Genomic DNA, 23,386 nt, shown 5'->3' with positions numbered 1-23,386 from the left:
GCCCCATGACAGGCAGGGTTTGGGGCTTGTTTCACTCAGGGTATCCTAGTGAAACAGATTTTGCCCAGTGCCCTGACAGCATGTGAAGACAGGGTATGGAGCTGACATTGTTATGGAAGTGCTCTGAGTTGGAGGGGTCTTGAGATCCTGAATTGTAATTTCTACCAGGCAAAGGACTTTGGCCAAGTAAGACACTATCATTATGAGTACTTGCAGAATCCCCGTCTTTCCTGTAAAGCTCCTACATTTCTTTGTCTCTGAAGATTGGTGGTAGTTTACGGACAAAGCACTGCCATACCTTTGGTCCATTTCTCATTTACAATTTGTTAAGTTGAAAAGGAAAATTCATACATTGAATGAGCTGTTAGCCACTTGAATGTTTATAGTTAAGTTCACCGTGTTGTACAACCTTTCTCTCGATTGACTTCCAGAATGTTTTCATCATCTCATGTGTTCGTTAGCTATCACTTTCTCCAATACTTGTCTCTCTTCCAGCTACTTTTTATCCTGATGGATTTGCCTCTTCTAGACTTTCTGTGTTAATGGAGCCACACAGAGGAATCTGCTCTATCTGGCATCTCTCATTGGCCTGCTGTTTTGAGGCTCATCTACATTATAGCCCATGTCCATGCTTCATCTCATCTTTGTGTACATTTTATTGTCTTAAGGCAAATTAGGGGTGACAGCATCCCTCCACCCTGAAGACAAAGAGTACTGATAGAATGGGTGGTGGTTCAGTCAGTGCTCACACCAGCCAGGCATTCACATTGGAAAGTGTTCCTTGACCCTCTCTGTGGTACTTAGGCTTTATGTGAATCTACAGTGATTTTTTTTTTTTAATTTTTATTTCGTAGGATGATTGTGGAGCTACATCGAAAAGTCTCTAGCCTCATTGAGTTCTTGAAGCAGAAGTGGGCACTCCATGAAGTACGAATTGTATCTTTTTCTAACTGAAGCAGACCCTCCAAACCTGTCAGCTATTCTTGCTTGGGAATGAGGCTTGTGTGCCCTAGTTCCTGCCATTGCTGTGGGGCCCCACGGGAGTCCAACACTCTTGGGTTTGGGTATAAAGTCCTCCCTGTGACCTACTTGCACTGATTGTACTCAGTCCCAGCCACCTCTCCATGTTTTGGGATCTGGCCTGTGAGATGTGGCCAAAGTATCCCATCAGTAGGTTGGGTGGGATGATGTACAACATTACAGTCTCCTTTGTGTCCTTGATGGGTTATTGGTCCTGCTTATTCCCAGGAATAGTTTCTGTCATCAGATGTGAGTTTCCTGAATATGCTGAATATCTGGGTCACGACAGTTTGGCAGTAGCCTTAGGAAAGTCCCTAGGTGAGCCCTAGTAACATCAAGGGGTAGGTGGGGCTCCTAGGGAAGAAGGCCCTAGTCTGGAGTCCATAGCTCTCCACTGATGAGTACCTTGGTCACAGCGTAGTTGTTTGGAGTTGCTCCTTGACAGTGTGTGTGCCCAGCGGAAGACACTTGAGGAGAGGCAGCTGCAGGTCTCAAGCACAGCGCAGACCCAGGAGAAGGTGGCATTGCACCTGTTCCCAGGCGAGAACTGTACGCTGACACCACTGCCGGGTGTGGCCCGTGTGGTACACTCCAAGGCCTTCTGCACTGTACACTGGCAAGAGGGTGGCCGGTGCAAGCAGGGCACCAAGGACACACACTCGCTGCCTCCAGCCCAGATCCTGGGCATCCAGAGTGGTCAGGGAATAGCCCGGGGCCAGGTGAAGTGCCAGAGGGGCAGTGCTGAAGGCAAAAGTGGGGGGCGGCTCCTTCCTAATGCAGATGCCTCACAGAGTTCAGGGGAGAGTTCCCCTGAGAGTGCTCCTGGAGAGGGGGCAGCGCCAAGTATGAGCAGCTCGGATGCCCCTGACAGGCCTCCTCATGGACACCAGGTCTCTGGCCCACAGCTTGAGAAGACCCCTCTAGCAGCCCTTGCAGTGGGTGGGGACAGCCCCATTCAAGAATCTGGGGCCCTGCCATGTTCCTGCGGCCACCCCCCAGATTTGGACGATGAACTCTCACTCCTTGACCCCTTCCCCCGATACCTGAAGTCTTGCCAGGATCTCATCATCCCGGAGCAGTGCCGCTGTGCAGACACACATTCTGGGGGAGAGCACCCACTTCTTGGCAGGGTAGCTTCCCCAGAGGCCCTCATGCCCAGCAGCAGAGATGTTGCCGACAATGGTCACCCTGGCCCGGACTCTCAAACTGGCACCGATCCTCAACTTAACCCCAGGCTTCTGCCAGATATTTGTACTAAAGAGCTGGCAGATACAGCTCCTGAAGAGTCCCAGGAGAAAGGAAGCCCCTCAGAACCTCTGTTGTCTCAGGGACAGCCTGCTGCCAGGCCTTCAAAGGAAGTCCCTGCCAGCCAGCTGGCCCAGCAGCTGCGTGAAGAGGGCTGGAGCTTGCAGACCTCTGAGAGCCTCACACTGGCTGAAGTCTACCTCATGATGGGCAAGCCGAGCAAGCTGCAGCTGGAGTATGACTGGCTGGCTGTGCTGGGCCCTGAGAGCCAGACACCCACAGCACAGGGCCAGGACGCCCTACCCCGCTCTCCGCCCTCAGCCCTCCACCAGCAGCGCCTCCTGAACTGCCTCCTGAGGCTCATCTCCACTGAGGTCCATCCCAAGATGGTAAGTGGTTTAGATCAGCCCAGGACACTGAGTAATTTGAGGTGAGCCTGTGTCAAGCATGGCTCTTCAGGATTCCGAAGGTAACATAATCACTGGGGCTGTAGGTTCTGTACTCCATGCCAGGGCTAATAGTGAAGGTCCACAGCTTCAGCACTATGGAAGTAACCTTTGAGGAGATTACAAAGTGTGGCAGAATTACTGGAATTGGCAAGCTGTGACTAGACAGATGACAAGTTGAAAAGACTTCAGATTTGGCCTCTTGTGGAGAGATGTGGTATGGTCTAGTGCTCAAGGAGAAGAGGCCAGACCTTTGAGTCAGTGGGAAAGGGAGAGAGGTTCTAGCCTTGGCTTTAGCTGGGAGGGAAGTAAGGCAGTTTGGAACAATATTGTGGAAAATGATGAACCAAAAGTGTTGCTGAGGCACCCAAGGTAGGCTCCTGGCTAGCAGCCTCAACACCACTGAGATCTTGTTAGAAACAAGGTAACAGGGCTCAGGCACATGCCATCAACTGTCTGTCCATCCCACTATTCTAGAGCCTCAGAAAGGAACACTTAGTTTGAGGCCAGGCTGTACTTTAAAACAAAAACAAAAAACCCCAGCAACAACAGAAGGTAGGGATGAAGTAGAAAAGGACGGACATTGCTAGGGATTGAGGGAGAAGGGGTTGCAGATGATAGCCAAGTCCCCATAATGACTTGATGGGCTCTGTTGAAACTCAAGACCTTGGGTCAGAGACAGGTCATCTGTGGTGATATATTGTGTATTAAATAAAGCTTGCCTGAGGATCAGAAGACAGAGCCAGCCACTAGATTATACATAGAGGCCAGGCAGTGGTGGCACACAACTTTAATTCCAGTACTTGGGAGTCACATGCCTTTAATCCTAGCACTTGAGATCTCATGCCTTTGCTACCAGTATTTGGAATCATACATGCTGTTAATGTCAGCGCTGAGAAGGAAGTGAAATGGCTGGGCGGAGAAAGGTATATAAGGCATAAGGAGACAGGAACTAGAGGACTCAGGCTTTCAGTCAGAGGATTTGTGGAGATAGGATCTTGCCTTCCATTTGGCCTGAGGATCAGTAGTGGTGAGAAGTTTCTCTAGTGGCTTGTTCCTTTGTCTCTCCGACCTTTCAGCGTTTACCTCAATATCTGGCTCCAGGTTTGTATTATATGACCTTTAGGATTCATGCAACAGTCATTGTCCTTTGTTTCCCTTTTTCTTCCTGGCAGAGCTGTGGCAAGTCAGTACCCCAAAGAGAACTGAGACTCAATCAGGAAACAGGCCAGAGTCACCTGAAATGCTCAGTCTGAGGTGGGAATACTACTATTCCCAGAACCTAGAGGCCAGGAGAAAGATACAGGGACACGGACAGGTTGGCAGTGATGGATGTGCAGTGGGTGCTTGGGCAGAGCAGATGAGGGCCATAGTGAGGACCTGGACAAGATCGGTAGAGGGAGTGTCTGGAAGTAACCCTAGTAAAGCAGGGCTTAGTTGCTTTGGGGAGGAGTTCAGAATTTGGGCATCTGACTAGGTCTTCCTGAAGATGGTGACTGGGTCTTCCTGAAGATGGTGACTAGGTCTTCCTGAAGATGGTGACTGGGTCTTCCTGAAGATGGTGACTAGGTCTTCCTGAAGATGGTGACTAGGTCTTCCTGAAGATGGTGACTAGGTCTTCCTGAAGAAGGTGACTGGGTCTTCCTGAAGATGGTGACTAGGTCTTCCTGAAGATGGTGACTAGGTCTTCCTGAAGATGGTGACTGGGTCTTCCTGAAGATGGTGACTAGGTCTTCCTGAAGATGGTGACTGGGTCTTCCTGAAGATGGTGACTAGGTCTTCCTGAAGATGGTGACTAGGTCTTCCTGAAGATGGTGACTGGGTCTTCCTGAAGATGGTGACTGGGTCTTCCTGAAGATGGTGACTGGGTCTTCCTGAAGATGGTGACTGGGTCTTCCTGAAGATGGTGACTGGGTCTTCCTGAAGATGGTGACTGGGTCTTCCTGAAGATGGTGACTGGGTCTTCCTGAAGATGGTGACTGGGTCTTCCTGAAGATGGTGACTGGGTCTTCCTGAAGATGGTGACTGGGTCTTCCTGAAGATGGTGACTGGGTCTTCCTGAAGATGGTGACTGGGTCTTCCTGAAGATGGTGACTGGGTCTTCCTGAAGATGGTGACTAGGTCTTCCTGAAGATGGTGACTGGGTCTTCCTGAAGATGGTGAGGACACCAGAAGAGGAACGGCAGAAAGAGGAGGAGGACGCCTTTGTGAAGCCCCGGGACTTGCAGCCATCTGGTTTTTGCTGTCCATCTGCATGTGAAAATGTGGGTGTTCACATGCCTGGCATACACGTGGAGGCCAGAGGACGGCTTTTCAGGAGGCGGTCTTTCTCCCGCCTTGTTCTGAGGTGGAGCCCCTTATTTTCCTGTGAGCAAGCTTCTGGTCTAGTCTGTCTCCTTATTTATAGGAGTTCTGAGATTACAGATGTGTGTGCCTTCACATCCAACTATTTATGTGGTTTGCAAGTCAAGTGCCTTTACCTGCTGAGCCATCTCCCTGGCTCCTGAAGCCATCCCTTAAAGGGCCCTGGACACTCATGAGAATGAGAGCTAAGCAAAAGGCTTTTCATCTGAGACCAGTTTTCAGGAGTGAATCTTTTTCCTCCTTCTGACTCACAGTGGTAGAAGTTAACAGGAATGTCTTACTAGGCTGTCTGTTTGCCATGGCTTTTTAAAAAGGTAAACCTTTGCCCCTTCACAGCACCTCTTCCCTGTACCACACTCTGCTCTGCTGGTCCTTGCTCTCTCTGTGCCGTGGAGCTGCTTGACTGTCCTCACCACTGCATTCTGGCAGTAGAGACAGGCTAAGACCTTTTGAGGAAATGATGCGTTGATTTAGCTCTTCATCTCACTCCCTGGGGATTTGTAACTCCCCTCTCCTTTTCTTTCCTTTTCTTTTTGTTTGTTTTCATGGGTTTTTTGTTTTGTTTTGTTTTTAAGATACATCACCACACAACCTAGGCTGTCTGGCTTGGATCTCATTCTGTAGACGAAGTTCTTCACACAGATCTACCTGCTTCTGCCTCAGTACTGGGGTTAAAGGTGTGCATGTCCACACCCTGCTTAGGGATTTTAAATCACCAGAGACTTTGAGTTACTCTGGTGTGGTTAATGCTTTTTGGTCCTAACATTGGGAAGACTGTATCACCAGAAATTTGAGGCCAGCCTGGGCTACTTAGTAGCTACATGCCAGCTAAGGCTACAGAGTGAGACCCTATTTCAGTAATGAATACTACCCAGAGCTGGAGAGATGGCCCAGCAGTTCAGGATGCTTGCTGCTCTTCCAGAAGAAGAGTTCAGTTCCTGTGGGGTGTGGTGTGTGTGTGTGGGTGGGGGGGGTACACACAATAAAAATAAATCTTAAAAAAAAAAAGTAATACCCCAAATATGCAAATTGTGACTTTGGAGCATTCCATTCCAAAGTGGGTTTTTCCCCCCCCCCCCGCTCCACCATGGAAATGGTATTTGTGACAGAACCATTTTTATTGAGTTGAACCTTTGTTCCTTTGAGCCTCAAACCTGGTGTCTTTCCAGGCTTTTGAAGCAAACACAGCATCAACAGCTTCAGTCAGGCCCACCCAGGAGGAGCAGTCCACAACCCCCCCAGGGAAGGGAGTGACCATCAGCTCTCGGAGTCCCCGCTGCTCTCGAAATCCATCTGCCCTCCGAAGCAGCAAGACTTTCCCATCTGGTTCTGCACCTTGTTCCCCAGGTATGTCTCATGGTATCCTGATATCCTTGGTATTATATCAAGAACACCCGTGGTCTAGTGGGCATAGCAAAGGCAGAGGATCCCCTTCATTGGGGATGGTGAATATAGGGGATGTCGTAAAGGACCTAGTTTATGTGATAAGCAGAGGGTAGGGTAGCCTTCACTAATTAGTCTGGTCACATTGCAAGTTTTGCATCAGAAATCTTCATAGTATACTGAGTGGCTTAAAGGAGGATTGCTTCTTGAATCTGTAGTGACTTGACTTTCTTTACCTCCAAAACGTTCAAATAAAGTAGTCTTCTATTAACGGGCATGCTGGCAGTTTAATGCAGCATCGAGAGGAAAGATGAGATAAGCTGCTCCTTAGTGCACCTTAAATTTCATCTGAGAAGTAATTAGTTTGTTTTGTGTTACTAAGGATGGAACTCAGGGCATCATACATGTTAGGCAATCACTTTGCTTCTAAGATATCACCTCAGCCCCTAGGAAGAAATTTAATTCTCTTACTGGGTACATAAAACCCCAAGATAAGCATGGCCGGCCTATTTATTTCCCAGGGTATGAATTTTACTTGCTTTAACCTATAGAGACTTTTTTTTTTTTCCTCGAGACAGGGTTACTCTGTGTAGCTTTGTGCCTTTCCTGGAACACAATCTGTAGCTTGGGCTGGCCTCGAACTCACAGAGATCCGCCTGGCTTTGCCTACTGAGTGCTGGGATTAAAGGCATGTGCCACCACCACCCGGCTCTTCAGAGACTATTTTACCTCTGTTGTAAGGAAGCCCCTACATGGGTGTACCAAAGATAACGGAAATTCTTTTGGCAAAACAAATATAGTCTCCTGTCTGGGTAACAGTTCTTTATTAATACTGTTTTTCATTCAAGAACATTGATGGCTTTATAATATCTCTGACTTTTTTGTGAGCAGCCTTTCCACCAAAGGCTGTTTGCCTGATAATTCTTCCAGTGACCTGTGTGGAGCTCAAGGCTGTGATTTTTGGGGACACATCTTGCAGTTGCTTGCTTTTTGTTTTCCCTTTTTCTTTCTTATGCCTTTAGGGGACTGTGTCAGGAGACAAAGCCTAGCCACTAATCCCTGAAATGAGCCATGTAGCAGCTCATGACTGACTGCTTCCTCTGCCTTCCAGTGAATTTTTTAATATCCTCTAACACTCTCTGTCTGATTGAGGATTATAGACTCAGGGTCCTGTACTTCCAGAAATGTGTACCATTCCTGGCAAGCTTGGCCTGTGAACCATGTCTGGCCCATACCAAGCCATGAACCATGAAGGTGCTTTGTAGCAACACTACCACGATGGAATTTCAACAGAGTTATTGGGAAGTAAATATTTTCTGTCCTGTTATCACTGGGACTAGTTCCTACAAGATAAGGGGTTTTAACCAGGGGTCAATAGTGTGCTACTGTAGTTTACTTGTTGTAATGACCTGTGTTACACAAATAGCTATATAGACATGTAGCCATACTCTTTCAGGCATACATCTGTGGCTGCTCTGTTGCTGCATGAAGTTGAGTTGCTATTGAGACAAGATGGTCACGGGGTGTGTTGCTAACTAGCCTCTGCAGAGAGTCTGCTTTCTTTTGGTCAGCTAGGAATGTCCCACGGTCCTGTTAGCTCTGAAGTCTTGGTTGGTTGTCCTGCCCTCTCTCTGAGCATAGAACAGTGGTAATATACTTTTACTCGAGAGGTCTGCAGTCCTGTAAAGTGGGACCGGGAGTCAAAGGAAACAAGGCAGGATTTTACTGGGATAAAGTCTAGACAGCTGAAGAGCTGTCAGGTTTCTGTCCTTGTTGACTTCCTAGTGGAGCCACCTTTGCCCTGGAAGGGATGTACGTGAGTGTCAGCACATAATTCTCCCTTTGTTCCAGGTTTGAGAAATCCCCCAAGGCCTCTCTTGGTGGCTGGTTCCTCCAACACAGGAAGCAGTGACTCAGATGGTGGCCTCTTTGTTGTCCCAACGACTTTGCCACCCAACAGTCGACATGGAAAGCTCTTCTCTCCTAGTAAGGAGGCGGAGCTGACGTTTAGGCAGCACCTGGACTCCATCAGCGTGAGTGCTGGGAGTGCCGGGCCGGGTGGCTGTGGTATGCTTCACAGTTAGAATGCCTATTTTCAGAGCTCATGTTCTTTCTCTCATAGATACAGTCAGACTTTTTCTCACCAAAACCCAAAAAGCTACGGAAACGGCACTTACGAAAGCCACTGGTGGTCCAGGTGAGGGAACATTGCTTGAGTCTACATGTCTGCATTGTGTCTGTCAGGTCCATATTTTAGCTGCTGAACTGGTTTTTGGTTTTTCGAGACAGGGTTTCTCTATGTAGCTTTGCACTTTTCCTGGAACTCACTTTGGAGACCAGGCTGGCTTTGAACTCACAGAGATCGGCCTGCCTCTGCCTCCCGAGTGCTGGGATTAAAGGCATGTGCCACCACTGCCCAGCGAAATACTGTTTTCTTACAAGACTTTGGTTTTCAGAGTGAAATAGAGGAAATTCCTGCCCTTGTCTTTCTTATTAATAGGAAAAAAACAAAAACATGATCAGAAAATTTACTGGTACCCATACAAATAAAGACTTTGATTAGCATTGAAAATTATTTACATACAAGGCTGGGGTTCTGGGTCACAAGAGTGTTCAAGCAGGAGTATCTCCAGCTGTTAGAGCTTGGGCTTAAAACAGTCAGGAGACAAGTGTTGGGCTAGCAGAAGCAAGGATTTGCAGAACTGTAGGAGAACCCACAGATGCCATCTACAAGCCATGGCAGACACAGGATATACAAGGCACCCAGGAAAGAAGACAGCAGCATTTCCAGATGAGAGATAAGGAAAATCAGGCTATAATAATGTAGCCATAGGAATTTATGAATGTATGTAGTTTTTGGAAGACATGAATAGACCAGTTTCCTTTTGTTAGTCTCTTAGAAATCTTTTTCTCTGGGTCTGGTGAGGTGGCTTAATGGGTAAAGGTACTTGCCACTAAGTCTTACAACCTTAATTCCATTCCCAAGACCCACCTTTTTAGAAGGAAAAATCCAACTCATAAAAGTTGTCTTCTGACCTCTACACTCATGTAATGGTGTGTCTGCACACTAAATAGATGAATATAACTTTAGATTTTTAAAGAAAGTATTTTTCTTTCTTGAGATTAGCTTATTTATAAACCAGAAGTATGCTGAGCATAGTGGCTACGGGTGAGACCATGTTACAAAACAGAGGAGCATTGCGTGAATGGCGTTAGGAAGTGTGCATTCTAAACTCACATTTTTGTTCATGCTCTCCTGGTGCTCAGCTTAACTTCCATTTCTTTGATCCTTTGTCTTAGAAGTGGCTCTGTGGCTTCTAAATTCAGCATCTGAATATTAAACTAAACCCCATTAAATAAACCCAGTCTATTTTTGTTTTCTGAATGAATTTGTGTGTGGTGGCACAGCATATGTACAAGTCTGTGTGCGTGGAGGCCAGAGGTTGATACCAGATTTCTTCCTTAATGTTCTCCATCTTACATATTGAGGCAGGGCTTCTCACTTGAACTCAGGGCTCACCAGCTCTGCTAGTCTAGCTAGCTTGCTTGCTCAGGAAATCCCTTGTCTCTGCTTCCTGAAATCTGGAGTTACAGGTAGGTCCCCATGCCCACTTGACATTTATGTGAATGCTGGGGATCTGAGTTCCTACATCATACATGCATGGCAAGTGCTTACTCCCTGAGCCATCTCTCCAACCCCATCCTGTTTTATTATTTAAAATATCCATTATAGATGTGTGTGTGTGTGTGTGTGTGTGTGTGTGTGTGTGTGTGTGAGAAGAGAGAGAGAGAGAGAGAGAGAGAGAGAGAGCGAGAGCAAGCTCACTCACAGTACACAGTGGGACAGGTTTTAGTGTAGGTATGAGGTGTTACCAGCTCTTGGTCTTTTCAGAGCATATTGTCATCACTCAGAAGAAGCCTTGTTCCCAACAACTGCCAGCCCACCTATCTCTGTGGACTTGCCTTTCCTGGGTATTTCCTCAGATGGGATTGTAGTCTTTTCCACTTAACATTTTTATAAATCAGTAAAGCTTTATTGACATAGAAGCATAGTCAGTTATGTCCACACTCTCTGCGGCCACTTTCCTACCACAAGATCAGGGGAAATAATGGCCCCAAAGCATTCCGTCTGGCCCTTTATGGAAAAAACTTACTAAGTACAGCCTCAGCCTCTGGAAAGAGGTGTGGTGAGCCTTGAGAGTGTGCAGAGTTGTTAGTGAGTTAATCACACTCTGATCCCTAGCTCTTTCTGGTCTCTACTGTTTGCCAACATCCTGGGGAGAACATGCATGAGAAAACATGCATGAGAAGACAACCTGAGTCCTTTATACATAGAAATCGAATATTAACTCTGTGCCAGACTCAGTTGTGGCTTGATCCATCTTCTCTTGTCCTTCAGTGCCTCTTGTTACAAGCAGTCCCTTAACTTTGTCCGCCCTGCCCACCAAAATACTTGGCGTTAAGCCCTATCCGGCTACCTACCCCATGCTTATAAACAGATGCCTGTATCTGTCTTCCAGCCAAATCAGAACATTCTAGGTTTGAACTAGATCCTTCTAATATTTCTTCAGTTGTCCTTGGGAAAGGTCTTATTCCCAGCATGCTAGGCTGACCTTTTTTGACACTGATGTCTTCTTATCACCTTTACTATGTGCATTTTTTTTTTCTCACAGAGGACACTGCTCCCTAGACCTTCTGAAAACCAGTCCCACAATGTGTGCTCCTTCTCCATCCTGTCTAATTCTCCTATAGCCGGTAAGGCCAGGCATTCCTGGGATAGCAGTTCTCCGTGGGTATGCCTCACTATAGTGGGACTATAGTGTGGGTTTCCATGGCCATGTGTGCGGCATTTCTAGCATACCTGTGTCCATTCTACTGGCTATACTAAGTGTACATTGTGCCCCGTGTTGGGCCTGGCGGCCATTGTGGGCAAGACGACTGCCACTGGCTGGAGTGTACCTTCTTTAGAGTTCTGTTGTCTTTGTTGGCAGCACCAGAGTTCAGTTCAGTGGAGTGTGTTCACTTTGTGTTGTTAGGGTATGTGATCACATTTTTTATTTATATCATCTGTAAACTCATTGGTTGCTCCAGTGCGTAAGTCTCAGAACGTGTGAATTCTGCATAAACACACATGCTTGTTGATTTATCTTGACTAGTCTTTTGTTTTGTTTTTCAAGCCAGAGTGTCTGTGTAGTTTTGGTGCCTGTCCTGGATCTTGCTCTGTAGACCAGGCTGGCCTAGAACTCAGAGAGATCTGCTTGGCTCTGCCTCCTGAGTGCTGGGAATAAAGGTTTGTGCCACCACCATCCAGCAACTAGTCTTTTTTTGCTTATGATTCTGGGCATCAAATCCAGAGTTGTAGGCAGCTGAGCAACTGATATACTGCTGAACTGTATCTCTAGCCCTTATGAATCTTTTTCTTCTTTTTTTTTTAAAATAGTTACTCATTTTTATGTGTATGTGTGTCTATATGCACATCAAAATGCCATGGAGTCCAGAAGAGGTGTCAGATCTCCTGCGTTTAGAGGAGGTCATGAGGCACTGTGTGGGTACTAGGAAACAAACCTTGGTCCTCTGCAAGAGCAGCAAGTGCTCTTAACCACTGAATCATCTCTCTAGTCTCTTCATGAATTGTCTTTTATTCTTACTTTTATGTGTATGGATATTTTATTTACATGTATGTATGTACAACATATGCTTGTCTAGTGCCCATCAAGGCCAGAAAAGTGTTGGATTCCCTGAAACTGAAGTTAACAGGTGGTTGGGAACCATCATGTGAATGCTGGGAACTGAACCTAGATTTCCTTCTTAGGCGCCTGTGTGATAATACTTCTCATTCCCCAAGTTAGCAAGTGTTTGGAGTGCTGAGTAGCTTGCTATGACCTAGCTGTGTCTGCAGGAAACCCTCCCTAGCCTCATTGTGCACTGTAGGGCATAGACAGACCAGCTGATGTGACTGCATTTATCTTCCCCTCAGGCAGAGGCTGGTTCCGGCCCATCCAGTCTTCTCTGACCAAAGCAGCTCTGTCTCGACCGATAGTGCCCAAGGTCCTCCCATCTCAGGCCACCAGTCACCTGCCCAGTAAGTCTGTAATGTGCACAGTGGCAGCCACTATGTGAGGTTCCTTAGTCACTTTTTTGTCATACATCTTTGTAATATTCTCTTCTTCTCTAAGGCCTAATGTCTTACTGCTTTGCTAAGAGTAATTCAAACCCCTTGGCTCTTCACTGAAGAGAGGTGGAGGGAGAAGCTGTCCCAAGCTCTCTGGCCATACATCATGGAGTGTTATGGAACAGAGGTCTGACATATCACTCCTGTTGCCAGGTGCCATTGACTTAGCAGCTCAAAGTGCTGGCATCATCCCTGGAAGTCCCTTGCCTGTTTTAGACACCGATGGCTCTTCTGGCGTCTCTCCACTGTCTTCAGAACAAGTAACCACTGCCATCTCGGGGCAGAGTGACACTGGTCCACACCAGAGCAGAGACCCTGTTAGTTCCATAAGTGTGAGTACATTTATAAGAGCTATTTGGTGTTACCGATAGCTTCCTGAGCAAGGCCATGAGCTGGGGTCATACTGGACCCTGTTGCACCTTTGGTGGCCTGAGGTGTTACAGGAGACCCTAAGCCAGAGAAGCCAAGGTTTGAACATCTACCTTGGAGCACAGAGTGGGAGGAGTGAAGAGACATACATATGTGCTGTATGATGCTAAAGATCCATTGCTAAACATGCATGGTAGTGTAGTTCTGCATTTCAGCTCAGAGGCTGACATCAGCCCATGGGTCCCGACTCAGGTGGTACTAAGTGCTTGCTAGATGTTGGGGGAGAGTAAGTCATACAGCCTTGACCACTCTTTTTTTTTCTGTGAATCTCCAAATGCTCTGATTTCTTGGCCTATTTGAAAGGAGGGTGGATGGGGTGATCCCATGGAGCTCTGGAGCCTGAGATTATGTGGCCAGCCTCTTACTGAGCTGTTTTGTTTCCTCCTGAAAAGCAATAAAACATTATAAGTGCAGAGGCAACACTGACTCTCCGTCATTTCTAGCCTGGACCTCTGCACCTCTGGTTGTAGGGAGACTGGGATGACTGGGAAGAGATTTTCTTTGGCGCTCAGCCAAACAAGTACTTGGCTGTTAACCCAGCTCAATGTGGACCACTCATTGGTCTTCTTCTTGTTCCAGGGCACCAGTGACCCATTTATCAGCGTTCCAAGACCTGAGCAGGAGCCAATGACAGACGGTTTCCAGGTATTGTATACTTAGGGCTTCCGTGCCTCATCCTCCCTGAGTGCACAGACATTGCTTCCCAGCAACATTGTTGTCCTTCCCCTGCCTTACCTATTGTCTCACGAATGAATGAACCATGCTATCCCTGGTTCCAGCTTCCTTCAGTAAACTCCAGGTCTAAAAGGACTGGGTTTTCTGGGCTGGGGAGCAGGACATAATTGGCCGGTGGCTTTCTCTTTTGGGGTTTTTGATTTGCTTTGCTTTGGTTTTTTTGTTTTTTCAAGACAGTGTTTCACTATGCAGCTCTAGCTGTCCTGGACTTACTCTGTAGACCAGGCTGGCATCAATCTCACGCAGATCCGCCTGCCTCTGCCTCCTGAGTGCTGGTATTCCAGACAGCTGGCAGCTTTCTGAGCATTACTCTTTACCTAGATTCCACCAGTGGGAACAGGCCCATCCTACCCCGGCTTAACTTTCTTCTAAGTATATTTCTTAAGTATGCTTTTCCCTTGGAAGAACTGGGGACCTCTGCATTTATTGCAGCCGCCAGACTAGAGATGGAGTCTTCACTCACTGTTACAAGTGCTGATAGGCACCTAGTTTCTGAGCAGTATTTGTCTCCCTCCTGGCAGGGATCATCTGTTCTATCCTTACCTGAGCTGCCCAAGGCTCATCTCCAGAATGGCCTTTCCACACCTTTACCCTCATCAGAGAGCTCCAGCACTCGGCTCTCCCCACCCAATGTTTCTGCACTGCTGGACATATCCCTACCTGGCCCGCCTGAGGATGTTCTCTCACAGGGAGAACCTGCCACACAGATCAGTGACTCCATCATTGAGATTGCCATCAGCTCTGGCCAGTACAGTAAGTACAGGTGCTTTGCACGTCTTTCCCAGAACCAGGTTCTCACTAGGGCAACCAGACTTGCCAAAGAGCACTTGATCTGCCTAAGTGTTTGCCAAACTTGCTGGTAAAGTTCTAGTATAGCTGTCAAATTTTAGCATTTAATACCCTACCATTACAAGGTGCCTTTGCCTGGCTCTGGCAGGAGCGGCACCTGGGAGCTGGGCTGCTCATGGTCTAGTGGCTCCTGACCTTGAGATAAGAATGGGGTGTTTTAGAAGGCCCTCTGAAGCCTGGAGTTCAGTTTCCTGTTTGCACATCTCTGGGAGGCAACCTACATGTTTTGCAGGTGGTCTTAGGAAGTAGCTGCATAGATGGTCACCGTGGGCCTGGTCCCACACATTCTGTGGTGGTGTCCCTGGTGGTAGTGGCACAGCTCTTGCCTGCTGACATGACTCAGATTGTGGGGGTTCAGACAGACTTGAATTCACGCCTTTTAACCCATGGGCTTGATAAGTCCCTGACTTGTCTGAACCTTACTTTTCTCAGTAGTAGATGAGCACTCTGTATCTGACAGTATAGAATCAGGAGCTTCATGTTTCTCGTGGGGCTGGTGCATAGCACTCTGGGCACAGGGCCTGATCCTGCCACTGTGTTCTGCATTGTACCCTTCTCATAGCATCTTTATGCTTTAAGAATGAACGACACATGAAGATTGCCCTGAAGGCTCTGTGATCTTTATGGACAACTGCTGTCCCTTTGGTGTGGGCCCAGTGCATCCTGTGTTTCCTGGGTTCAGCAGTACACAGCCTCTGCCTCCAGCTGCCTTGCTCTGGGTTCAGGGAGCCATCTCTGACCTTTGATTTTGGTTGACAGGTGAAGGAGTTCCTCTTTCTCCAGCAAAACTGAATGGCAGTGACAGTTCCAAGAGTCTCCCTTCCCCATCCAGCAGCCCCCAACCCAACTGGATTGCGTCTCCCACTCATGACCCGCAGTGGTACCCCAGCGACTCCACAGATTCCTCGCTCAGCAGCTTGTTTGGTGAGTGTTTCTAGAGGACTCTTCTCTCCAAGATTGGAGTCAGGCCACACCTCTGAGAGCACTTTTGCTCATTTCAAAGGTGTTTTATGTCTGAGTTAACTTTTTAAGTGTAATTTACATAGAGGAAAATGCAGATTTTCAGCGTATAGTTCACTGAATGTTGGCATGCTTATAGACTCTCAGAGCCCTCAGGCCAGTACATATACAACATTCAATCCCTCATCTGGTTCTCAGTGCCTTCTCCAGTCTGTCCAGCTAGCCCAACCTTCTTGCTGGGCTCTTAAAAAGAAACAGACCAGACTATTTATGTTCTCAGTTTCTTTATATATTCAGTAAGATATTCTGAAGTGGGTGTTGCAGCTGACTTGTGGTGGTGTTTTTGACCACATATGGAGAATTGTTGAATGTGTCTTTTTTCCTCCGGGAAGAGATTCCATTTAGTTCTTATAACTTACCAAACCTCTTTGTAGGATAGACTGAAGCTGAAATGGTGATGGGTTAGTAATGACTCAGACCACACATTGGCCAAGAGTGCTTAATTATTCATACTGCGACCCCCTATTTAAACCCAAGCCTGTCAGTACCCTGAATATGGGTTTGAGGGGTGGAATCACTGAGCCTGTTTATTCTGTCCTCTTCCCAATGGTGCTGCAGTGAATAAATCTCCTTTCTCTGCTTTTCACTATTCCTTGTTTCTTTAGTGGGTGTATTGAGAATGGGTGACTAAGCTTATCTTTTATAGTTGCCAGGACCCAGGCTTCTATCCTTACAATTCCAAGCTTGATCATCCTTGATTATGGGTACTATACCTGGTGGGAAGTACAGGGAACCAGCCCCACTGCCAGTGGTTTTGCTATCACAAGAAACAGTGCAGACATGCCGCAAAATCATCTGCAATCTATGAAGTCAGAATCAAACATAATGTCCATCAGTGAGGGTCTGGCCACAGAGAATACAATATAGGAAGAGTATAGTGCCATGGGGCCCTTGGAAAATGATAAAGATGAATGTACACTAACATTATTAGATGACAAAAGCCTGTTATAGCATAATGATGCCATCTGTAGCCCTTGACACAAGTGTGAAGGTAGAGATCTAGAGGGGCCTGACTGGGCTAGCTGGACATCTATGCCTAACTCAGCTTTCTCTCTACAGCCAGCTTCATATCCCCAGAGAAGAGCAGGAAGATGCTACCAACTACTGTTGGGGCCAACAGCGGCACATCTTTGCTTGGCCCTAGCTTGTTGGATGGAAATTCAAGGGACTCTTTTGTGTCCAGGTCTCTTGCTGATGTTGCAGAAGTAAGTGCAGTGCCATACTCCTGAACTTCACTTCCCATCCCATTGTGGAGGCTGTGTGGTCCCTCCTAGGTCCTGTGGTTCTTAAGGAATGTTCATGAGGACTGTTACATGTCAGATACAAGAACATGCACTGTATCTAGATCTGGTAGCACTGGAACAAACTGGAAGTAGCAGCTGACTTTGTAGGCTTCTTAACCTTGGAAGCCTGGGGTCAGGGTGGAGGGCCAAGTTACCAAAGGCAGGCAGAGTGTGGTATAACCTTGGGCTGTCTCAGCTACCTGATCTGTATGGTATCATGCCATTTAGAAGTTGTAAGGTGTTATTTTATCACCGTTCCTGCTCTGGCTGCAGAAAGCCTTTAAGTAGCATTTCCCTGTAATGTTTTGTGGCCATGACTCTGAGGAACTTGGGAACAGGTTCTGCAGTAGAGTTCTGTCCTTTGTCTACTTGTTCTTTTCCATGTTTGGGCTAGGCTGTCTGTTCCTGACCTCATCCAGAAGTCCTTGTGTTGTCTACATGTGCCCACTAGTTAGGACTACAGGGCCAGCACTGGAGGGAGGACAGCTGTGGGGCTAGGTACAGAGCTGTAGGCATCTTGAGAAACTTGACTAAAGTATATACCATTTGAGAAGGATCCTCATGCAGCATTTCCCAAGCTGGTTCCCTGGATATCAAGGCCTTTCTAGTTTTTTTCAGACACTCAACACTTGAAGGAAAGTTCAGATCAAAACAATATTCAAAATAGCTGTTTCTATCATGCATGGAGACTGAGGGAGGAGGATAGCTGTGAATTTGAGATCAGCCTAGGCTATAGAATGAGACCTTATCTCGGGGGTGGGGGGCTGGGGGGGGGGGGGGGAGGAATCAAACAATAATAACAATATAAAAACAACTTTTTGGCCAGGACTGAGTGGGGTGGGTTAGTGTGTGTGTGTGTGTGTGTGTGTGTGTGTGTGTGCATAACTTTTTCACAAAAATACACTAGTTTCTCAGTTATCCAGTGTGGATTTTTGAGATGCTAGGGTTATGGAATACTTTGCCTTCTGAGCTGAACCATGACATGGTTTGACAATTTCAAAACAATGTAAGAATAGAGGGATTGGAGAGATGACTAGATGATCAAGAACACTTACTTTGCAGTCATGAGAACAGGAGTTTGGTTGTCCACACTCATGTAACAACCTGGCCATCCAGCCTTTGCCAGTAATCCAGCTTTAAGTGTGGGAAGGCGCAAACAGGATCACCACTTGGGACTTACTGACTTCTAAACTAGCCTAAAACATTAAAGACAGTGATAGCGTGCCATAATGTCTTTAATCCCAGAACTCGGGAGGCAGAGGCAGGCAGGTGGATCTCTGTGAGTACGAGGCCAGCCTGGTGTACAGAGCAAGTTCCAGGACAGCTAAGGCCACACAAAGAAATCCCATCTCAAAAAACCACTTCCTAGGCCGGCGGTGGTGGCTCACGTCTTTAGTCCCAGCACTTGGGAGGCAAAGGCAGGCGATCTCTGTGAGTTCGAGGCCAGCCTGGTCTACAAAGCAAGTTCTAGGAAAGGCGCAAAGCTACACAGAGAAACCCTGTGGGGGGGGGGGGGGGGGGGGGTTGGTACAGCAATACTATCTTTATGTGTAGGGGTGTGTGTGTTTATGTGTCCACATGTATTTGGAGGCCAGAAGTCCACAAATCTTCTTTCCTTAATTGTTCTCCATCTTATTTTTTAAATTGTATTTAATTATTTACTCTGTCTTTATGTAGTGTGGAGGTAGTGAGGGGTTAGAGCTGAGCACAGCTTTCAAAAAATGGTTTTCTCCTACTCTGTAGGCCCCAGGGATTGAATGTAGGTTATTTGAGTTGGCAGCAAGCGCCTTTATCCACTCACCATCGCACTAGCCTGCTTCCTTATTTTTTGAAACAGGAAGCTGAACCTGGAGCTCATTGATTCTGGTAAGCTGACTGGCCAGAGAGCTCCAGGGATCCACCTGTCTCTGTTCCCCTAGCTATGATTACAGGTACCATGCCCTGCTTTTCTATGAGTACTGGGGATACAAACTCAGGTCCTCATGCTTTCATGGAAAGCACTTTATTGACTGAGCCGTCTCTCCAGAACCCTCTCGTACAATATATGGTGGCATTTCTCAAGCCCATTCACTATGGATTCTTTACTTATAGGGCTCCTTGTAGGAAAATGTTTCACACAAAAGGCTGTTTTTTCCTCTCCAGTTAGTATGGACACTGAATCCCTAGTTCCTATGAGATGAGTGCTGCTGGATCCTGGAGTTTGAAGCCAGCCAGACTCTCAAGTCAGCATTCACATTTTCCCTGGTGATATGGTATCAGGACAGTGAGCAATCCAGAATGCTGTGGCTGCAGCAAGTGAATGCATGATGCATTCATCGGCAGAAAGAGCCAGTATATTCAGCAGAGGGTCTTCCCAAGAACTCTGTACTTTAAAGACCACTGCCTTTGGAAAGGGCCCTTATCATTTGGAAGTGTGATAGCAATCATTTATGAATGCAGTGATCCGATAGTGGGATCTGAGTGAGAGTGATGGGTGTAGTCTATGAGGAGAAGGGAATCTGGTTTGGTCACAGGTTGATACCATGGAAGCAGGGGATGAATATGTAGATGGAGGAAGTCTATTTTGGGACAAGGTCTTGCTATGTACTTTGGGCTGGTCTTGAACTCACAATACTTCTCTCTACTTCAGCCTCAAAAGTTGTGGGATTATAGGTGTACACTACTCTATCTTTGCTCTACTTTTTTTTTTTTACATTGTGTGTGCAAGCTCTCGTGTGTATGGCAGTCAAAAGACAACTTGTAAGCGTGTTACCTCCTTCTATACTGTAGTTCCAGAGATCAAGCTCAGGTCGTCAGACTTGGCAGCAAATACTGTTACACACTATGCCATCTTCCCAGCCCTCTTTTTTTAAAGGACAAATTTTAATTTCGAGTAAGCATTTTAAAATTTAGTTCTTGCCATAGTCATTCATATTATGTAGTTCACTAAGAAAAATTCCTGCAAGTCTTACCAAGTGTTACTGCAGTCACTATATGGACAGAAGATCCACTGTAATGGAGAGACAGTAAATGGTGACGCCTTTACAGGCTAATGTCTTTATACCCAAGACTTAGGGATTTCTATGTCCCTCCCACTCCTCCTCCTTGCTTGCTGTGCTGACATGCCCTTTTCTAGCGTTGGTTCTAGTGTTGGTTGAGTAGCTGCACTCTGCCTTCTCACAGCCTTTGCACTTGGTCTTTCTTTCCTCACATGTTCCTGGACCTGTCCCCACACTTGTGAGATCCTGATGCTTTGGAGAGCCTCGTTTAACTCCTCTCAGAGGTGCCTCTCTCTGCTCGTTTGATCTCGCCTTCTCTTGTCACTGTTGACCTTTCCGTGAGCTGTCTTCCTCAGGAGTATCAGAGGGAGCATCAGCAGCTGGATGTTTCATGTTCCCAGGGGCTTTCCTAGGATCATATGTCGAGTGTGTACTTACAGAAGTCTGTATGCTTAGACCACAAAGGATTCTGAAATACCTTGTAGAGCAATAGGCTCCTTCTGGTTGCTACAATCTGCTCTGGGGGCCAAGAGCCTCTCGTCAGGATGGTAAGCTATCCTCCAGCTAATGTGGTCTTCTTGTCCCTTCTGTCCTACAGGTGGTAGATTCCCAGTTGGTGTGCATGATGAATGAGAACAGCATTGACTACATATCTCGATTTAATGACCTGGCCCAAGAATTGTCCATCAATGAGCCTGGCCGCCGAGAGGTTCTTTTTGATGGTGGAGGAGGTGGTAATCCTGTTGGTGACCTCTCTCAGTGACTGTGCCTTGTGACATGGGCATCCTGGAATCCACAAGGGAAGTCTACGGGGCTGGCCCATAGAAACCGTCTTCACAGTAGAGAGAGTCAAGCCCAGAATCCCCAGAAGACAGTGAACCAGAGCACCTCTAACAGCATACGATATGCAGCCATAGGAGCAACTGATCATGGCCTGTCCCAACAAGCAGGGACAGTGCATACACAGACCAGGATGAGCTCTAAGAAGGGGAGATAGACATGAGACATTTTGAGTATCAGAGCCCTTACTCACAGTCCTGTAGCCTGTGTAGCAATTCCAACTGTGTGTCTGCATGTTAAGCCTTCTAGAGGGTCTCTCAAGAGACATGCCTGGTGTTCATTTTGTCTTGGGAGCTGTTTATCCTGTGTGCAGGGAAGCCGCGCCACTGCTGCTTTCTTTCTGATATCCTTTCCCCATTTGGCTGTTATGTCTGCAGTGATGTTGCAAGGGACAGTGAGTGTGGACCAAGCTCTTGCTTGGTGGTATCTGCAAGCGAATACACTTCCTGGATGCCTTGACCATGAAGCAGAGAAAGATCCCAGAGTCATGTAGCTAGCAGAGGTTTGGTTCTTCCTGGAGTAAGAAGGGGGAAAGAAAGCATGGGTTGTATGGATGTTTTATAGGGTCCTACAAAGCTGGTTGGAAATGGTTTTCTTGTGGTTTAAGAATTAGGAGACATGGGCAAGGAATGGTAAGAGTCCTCTATCTAGGTGGCTCTGCTCTCTTCCTGTGCTTACTGCCCAGTTCTTTCTAGGTGACCTAAGATACCATTCCTCTTTACTTACCTGCCCCCTCCCCTGAACACTGCTGTGTCTACAGATAAAGCTTTATGTGTGCTCTAATTTTTCATGTGTTATTGCTGGTGTCTGAGGGGTGTCTTTGCCCCAGGCTGCCTCTCTTCCTGTTCTGGGACTCAAGCAGGGTTTAGATGTCAGAGGATGGTAAGAGCTCACCACTTGGTGTTTTAGCAGCCCTCTTCTGGAGCACAACAGTGTTCAGCAGTCATGATTGTGGCCATCCTGCTTAGCATGGTGCCAACAAGAGTTCCATCCCCTCCTTTGCTATCAGTAGATCCTTGCAACACAGTCACTCTCTTGCAGGACCCGGTATGTTCAGGGAGCTGTGGCTGTGGTTCCGGGGCAACAGGTGACACCTGCATTACTCTCTCACTACTCTCTCCACACAGCAGCCAGGGCTGACAAGTCCTTCCCCCCCACCTCTCTTTCTCCCTCCCTCCCTCCTTCCCTCCCTCCCTCCCTCCCTCCCTCCCTCTCTCCCTCTCTCCCTCCCTCCCTCCCTCCCTCCCTCCCTCCCTCCCTCCCTCTCCCTTTCTCTCTCCTTTTTCTTTGTCCTTTTTTGAGGCAGGATTGTTTTGTTTTGTTTTGGGGGTTTTGTTTTTTGTTTTTTTTTTGCTCTGTAGACCAGGCTGGCCTGGAACTCAGAAATCCACCTGTCTCTGCTTCCCAAGTGCTGAGGATAAAGGTGTGTGTCACCACACCCAGCTTGACAGTCCTAATCCTGAAACTGCCACCTCTGCTCTCTATCTGTTCTCTCCTGAGTTGCAAAGTAGTCCTTAAGAGCAGCCCAGGCCCCTGTCTGTCTGCAATGAAGAAGGGGATGGAAGGAAACCTTCCCAGTGGGACACTTGATCCAGTTGTCTCACTGGCTACTCCAAATCCTAGAATGCAGGCTCCACTGCAGGACCTGAGAGGATATTGGCTCTGGACAGCAAATTCCTTCACCTCCTAGGATCCTCCTGTCACTGGTACCGGTAAAGGATCTTGTCCGGACTGTTACCAGACCAAATCTAAAACTCTTAGAGGATGAGAAGAACAGGAGCAGAGCTGTTAGGACAGATTGGTGAAGTCACTGGTGTGTCTTTACCCAGGTGTGTGCTGTCAGCAAAGCCCTTACTTAACTGAAGGTGTTCAGAGCTTGCGACTGTAGCATGGTTAGGATACCAGGCTCAGCTTAGGCCATTGCTAGCTGCCACTGCACTGTTTCAAGCAGACTCTTCCACATTAAGCATCGGTGCTTGAGGCATCCTGGTAACTGAGCATATAGTACTAGGCAGTTGGTTTCCTGAACTGATTCCCATCAGGCAATGAATGCCTTGAGGCACATATTACTCTGTGTCCTCTAAAAGGTTTGAGACTGCTTTGAGGAACAGAGGCTACAGCCCTTGTCACCTAGCAGCAGGGAACTTGATAAGATTCCAGAAGATTCTACTGCTTAGACACAGACAGACACATTTGCTCATCATCACTATGTTCAAGGATAAATAGTGGCATCTGTAGCAGAGAATCAGTGGGTGTAATTTCTTCCAACCTAATCAAATATCCATATGTAAAACTGGAAACTGTTAAAGGTTGGAGATTTTTTAAAACAGCAAGGAAGGCTCCTGGGTTCTACATCTTTCTCTGCCTTTCCATCAGTTTTGATGGTTCATGTTCACCTAGGGCTTCCTCTGTGCATTGGAACTTAGTGTGATATACATGAGATCTGTTTTTAAGATCCACTCCTCCCCTCGCCCCCTCTACACACAGGGGTTCTCTGTGTAACTCTGGCTGTCCTTGAACTCACAGAGATCCGCCAGCCTCTGCCTCTGTGCTGGGATCAAAGGTGTGCGCTACCATCACCCGGCTGAGAAAATGTTCTGTTAATAATAATGTCTTAGACTT

General features: G+C 47.1%; 1 protein-coding gene across 2 annotated transcripts in view; it reads left to right on the top strand.

The window, feature by feature from the left end:
* Positions 1-21,945, top strand: part of Cramp1 (cramped chromatin regulator homolog 1) — a 56,001-nt gene extending 34,056 nt beyond the window's left edge. For both annotated transcript variants that reach the window (XM_036196868.1, XM_036196867.1), the window contains 13 exons: positions 855-936; positions 1,479-2,654; positions 6,245-6,422; positions 8,310-8,491; positions 8,581-8,655; positions 11,132-11,213; positions 12,436-12,540; positions 12,784-12,962; positions 13,639-13,704; positions 14,316-14,547; positions 15,403-15,567; positions 16,723-16,868; positions 20,523-21,945. In XM_036196868.1, coding sequence (XP_036052761.1) covers positions 855-936; positions 1,479-2,654; positions 6,245-6,422; positions 8,310-8,491; positions 8,581-8,655; positions 11,132-11,213; positions 12,436-12,540; positions 12,784-12,962; positions 13,639-13,704; positions 14,316-14,547; positions 15,403-15,567; positions 16,723-16,868; positions 20,523-20,687 — 2,833 coding nt within the window. In that variant the 3' untranslated portion in view covers positions 20,688-21,945. The remainder of the gene's footprint in view (positions 1-854; positions 937-1,478; positions 2,655-6,244; positions 6,423-8,309; positions 8,492-8,580; positions 8,656-11,131; positions 11,214-12,435; positions 12,541-12,783; positions 12,963-13,638; positions 13,705-14,315; positions 14,548-15,402; positions 15,568-16,722; positions 16,869-20,522) is intronic.
* The last annotated feature ends 1,441 nt before the right edge of the window (positions 21,946-23,386 follow it).

The sequence above is a fragment of the Onychomys torridus genome, chromosome 8, assembly GCF_903995425.1.
Source record: "Onychomys torridus chromosome 8, mOncTor1.1, whole genome shotgun sequence".
NCBI classification, from domain to species: domain Eukaryota; kingdom Metazoa; phylum Chordata; class Mammalia; order Rodentia; family Cricetidae; genus Onychomys; species Onychomys torridus.
The sequence above is the reverse complement of the archived record's forward strand: the minus strand, read 5'-3'. Positions and strand labels throughout refer to the sequence as shown.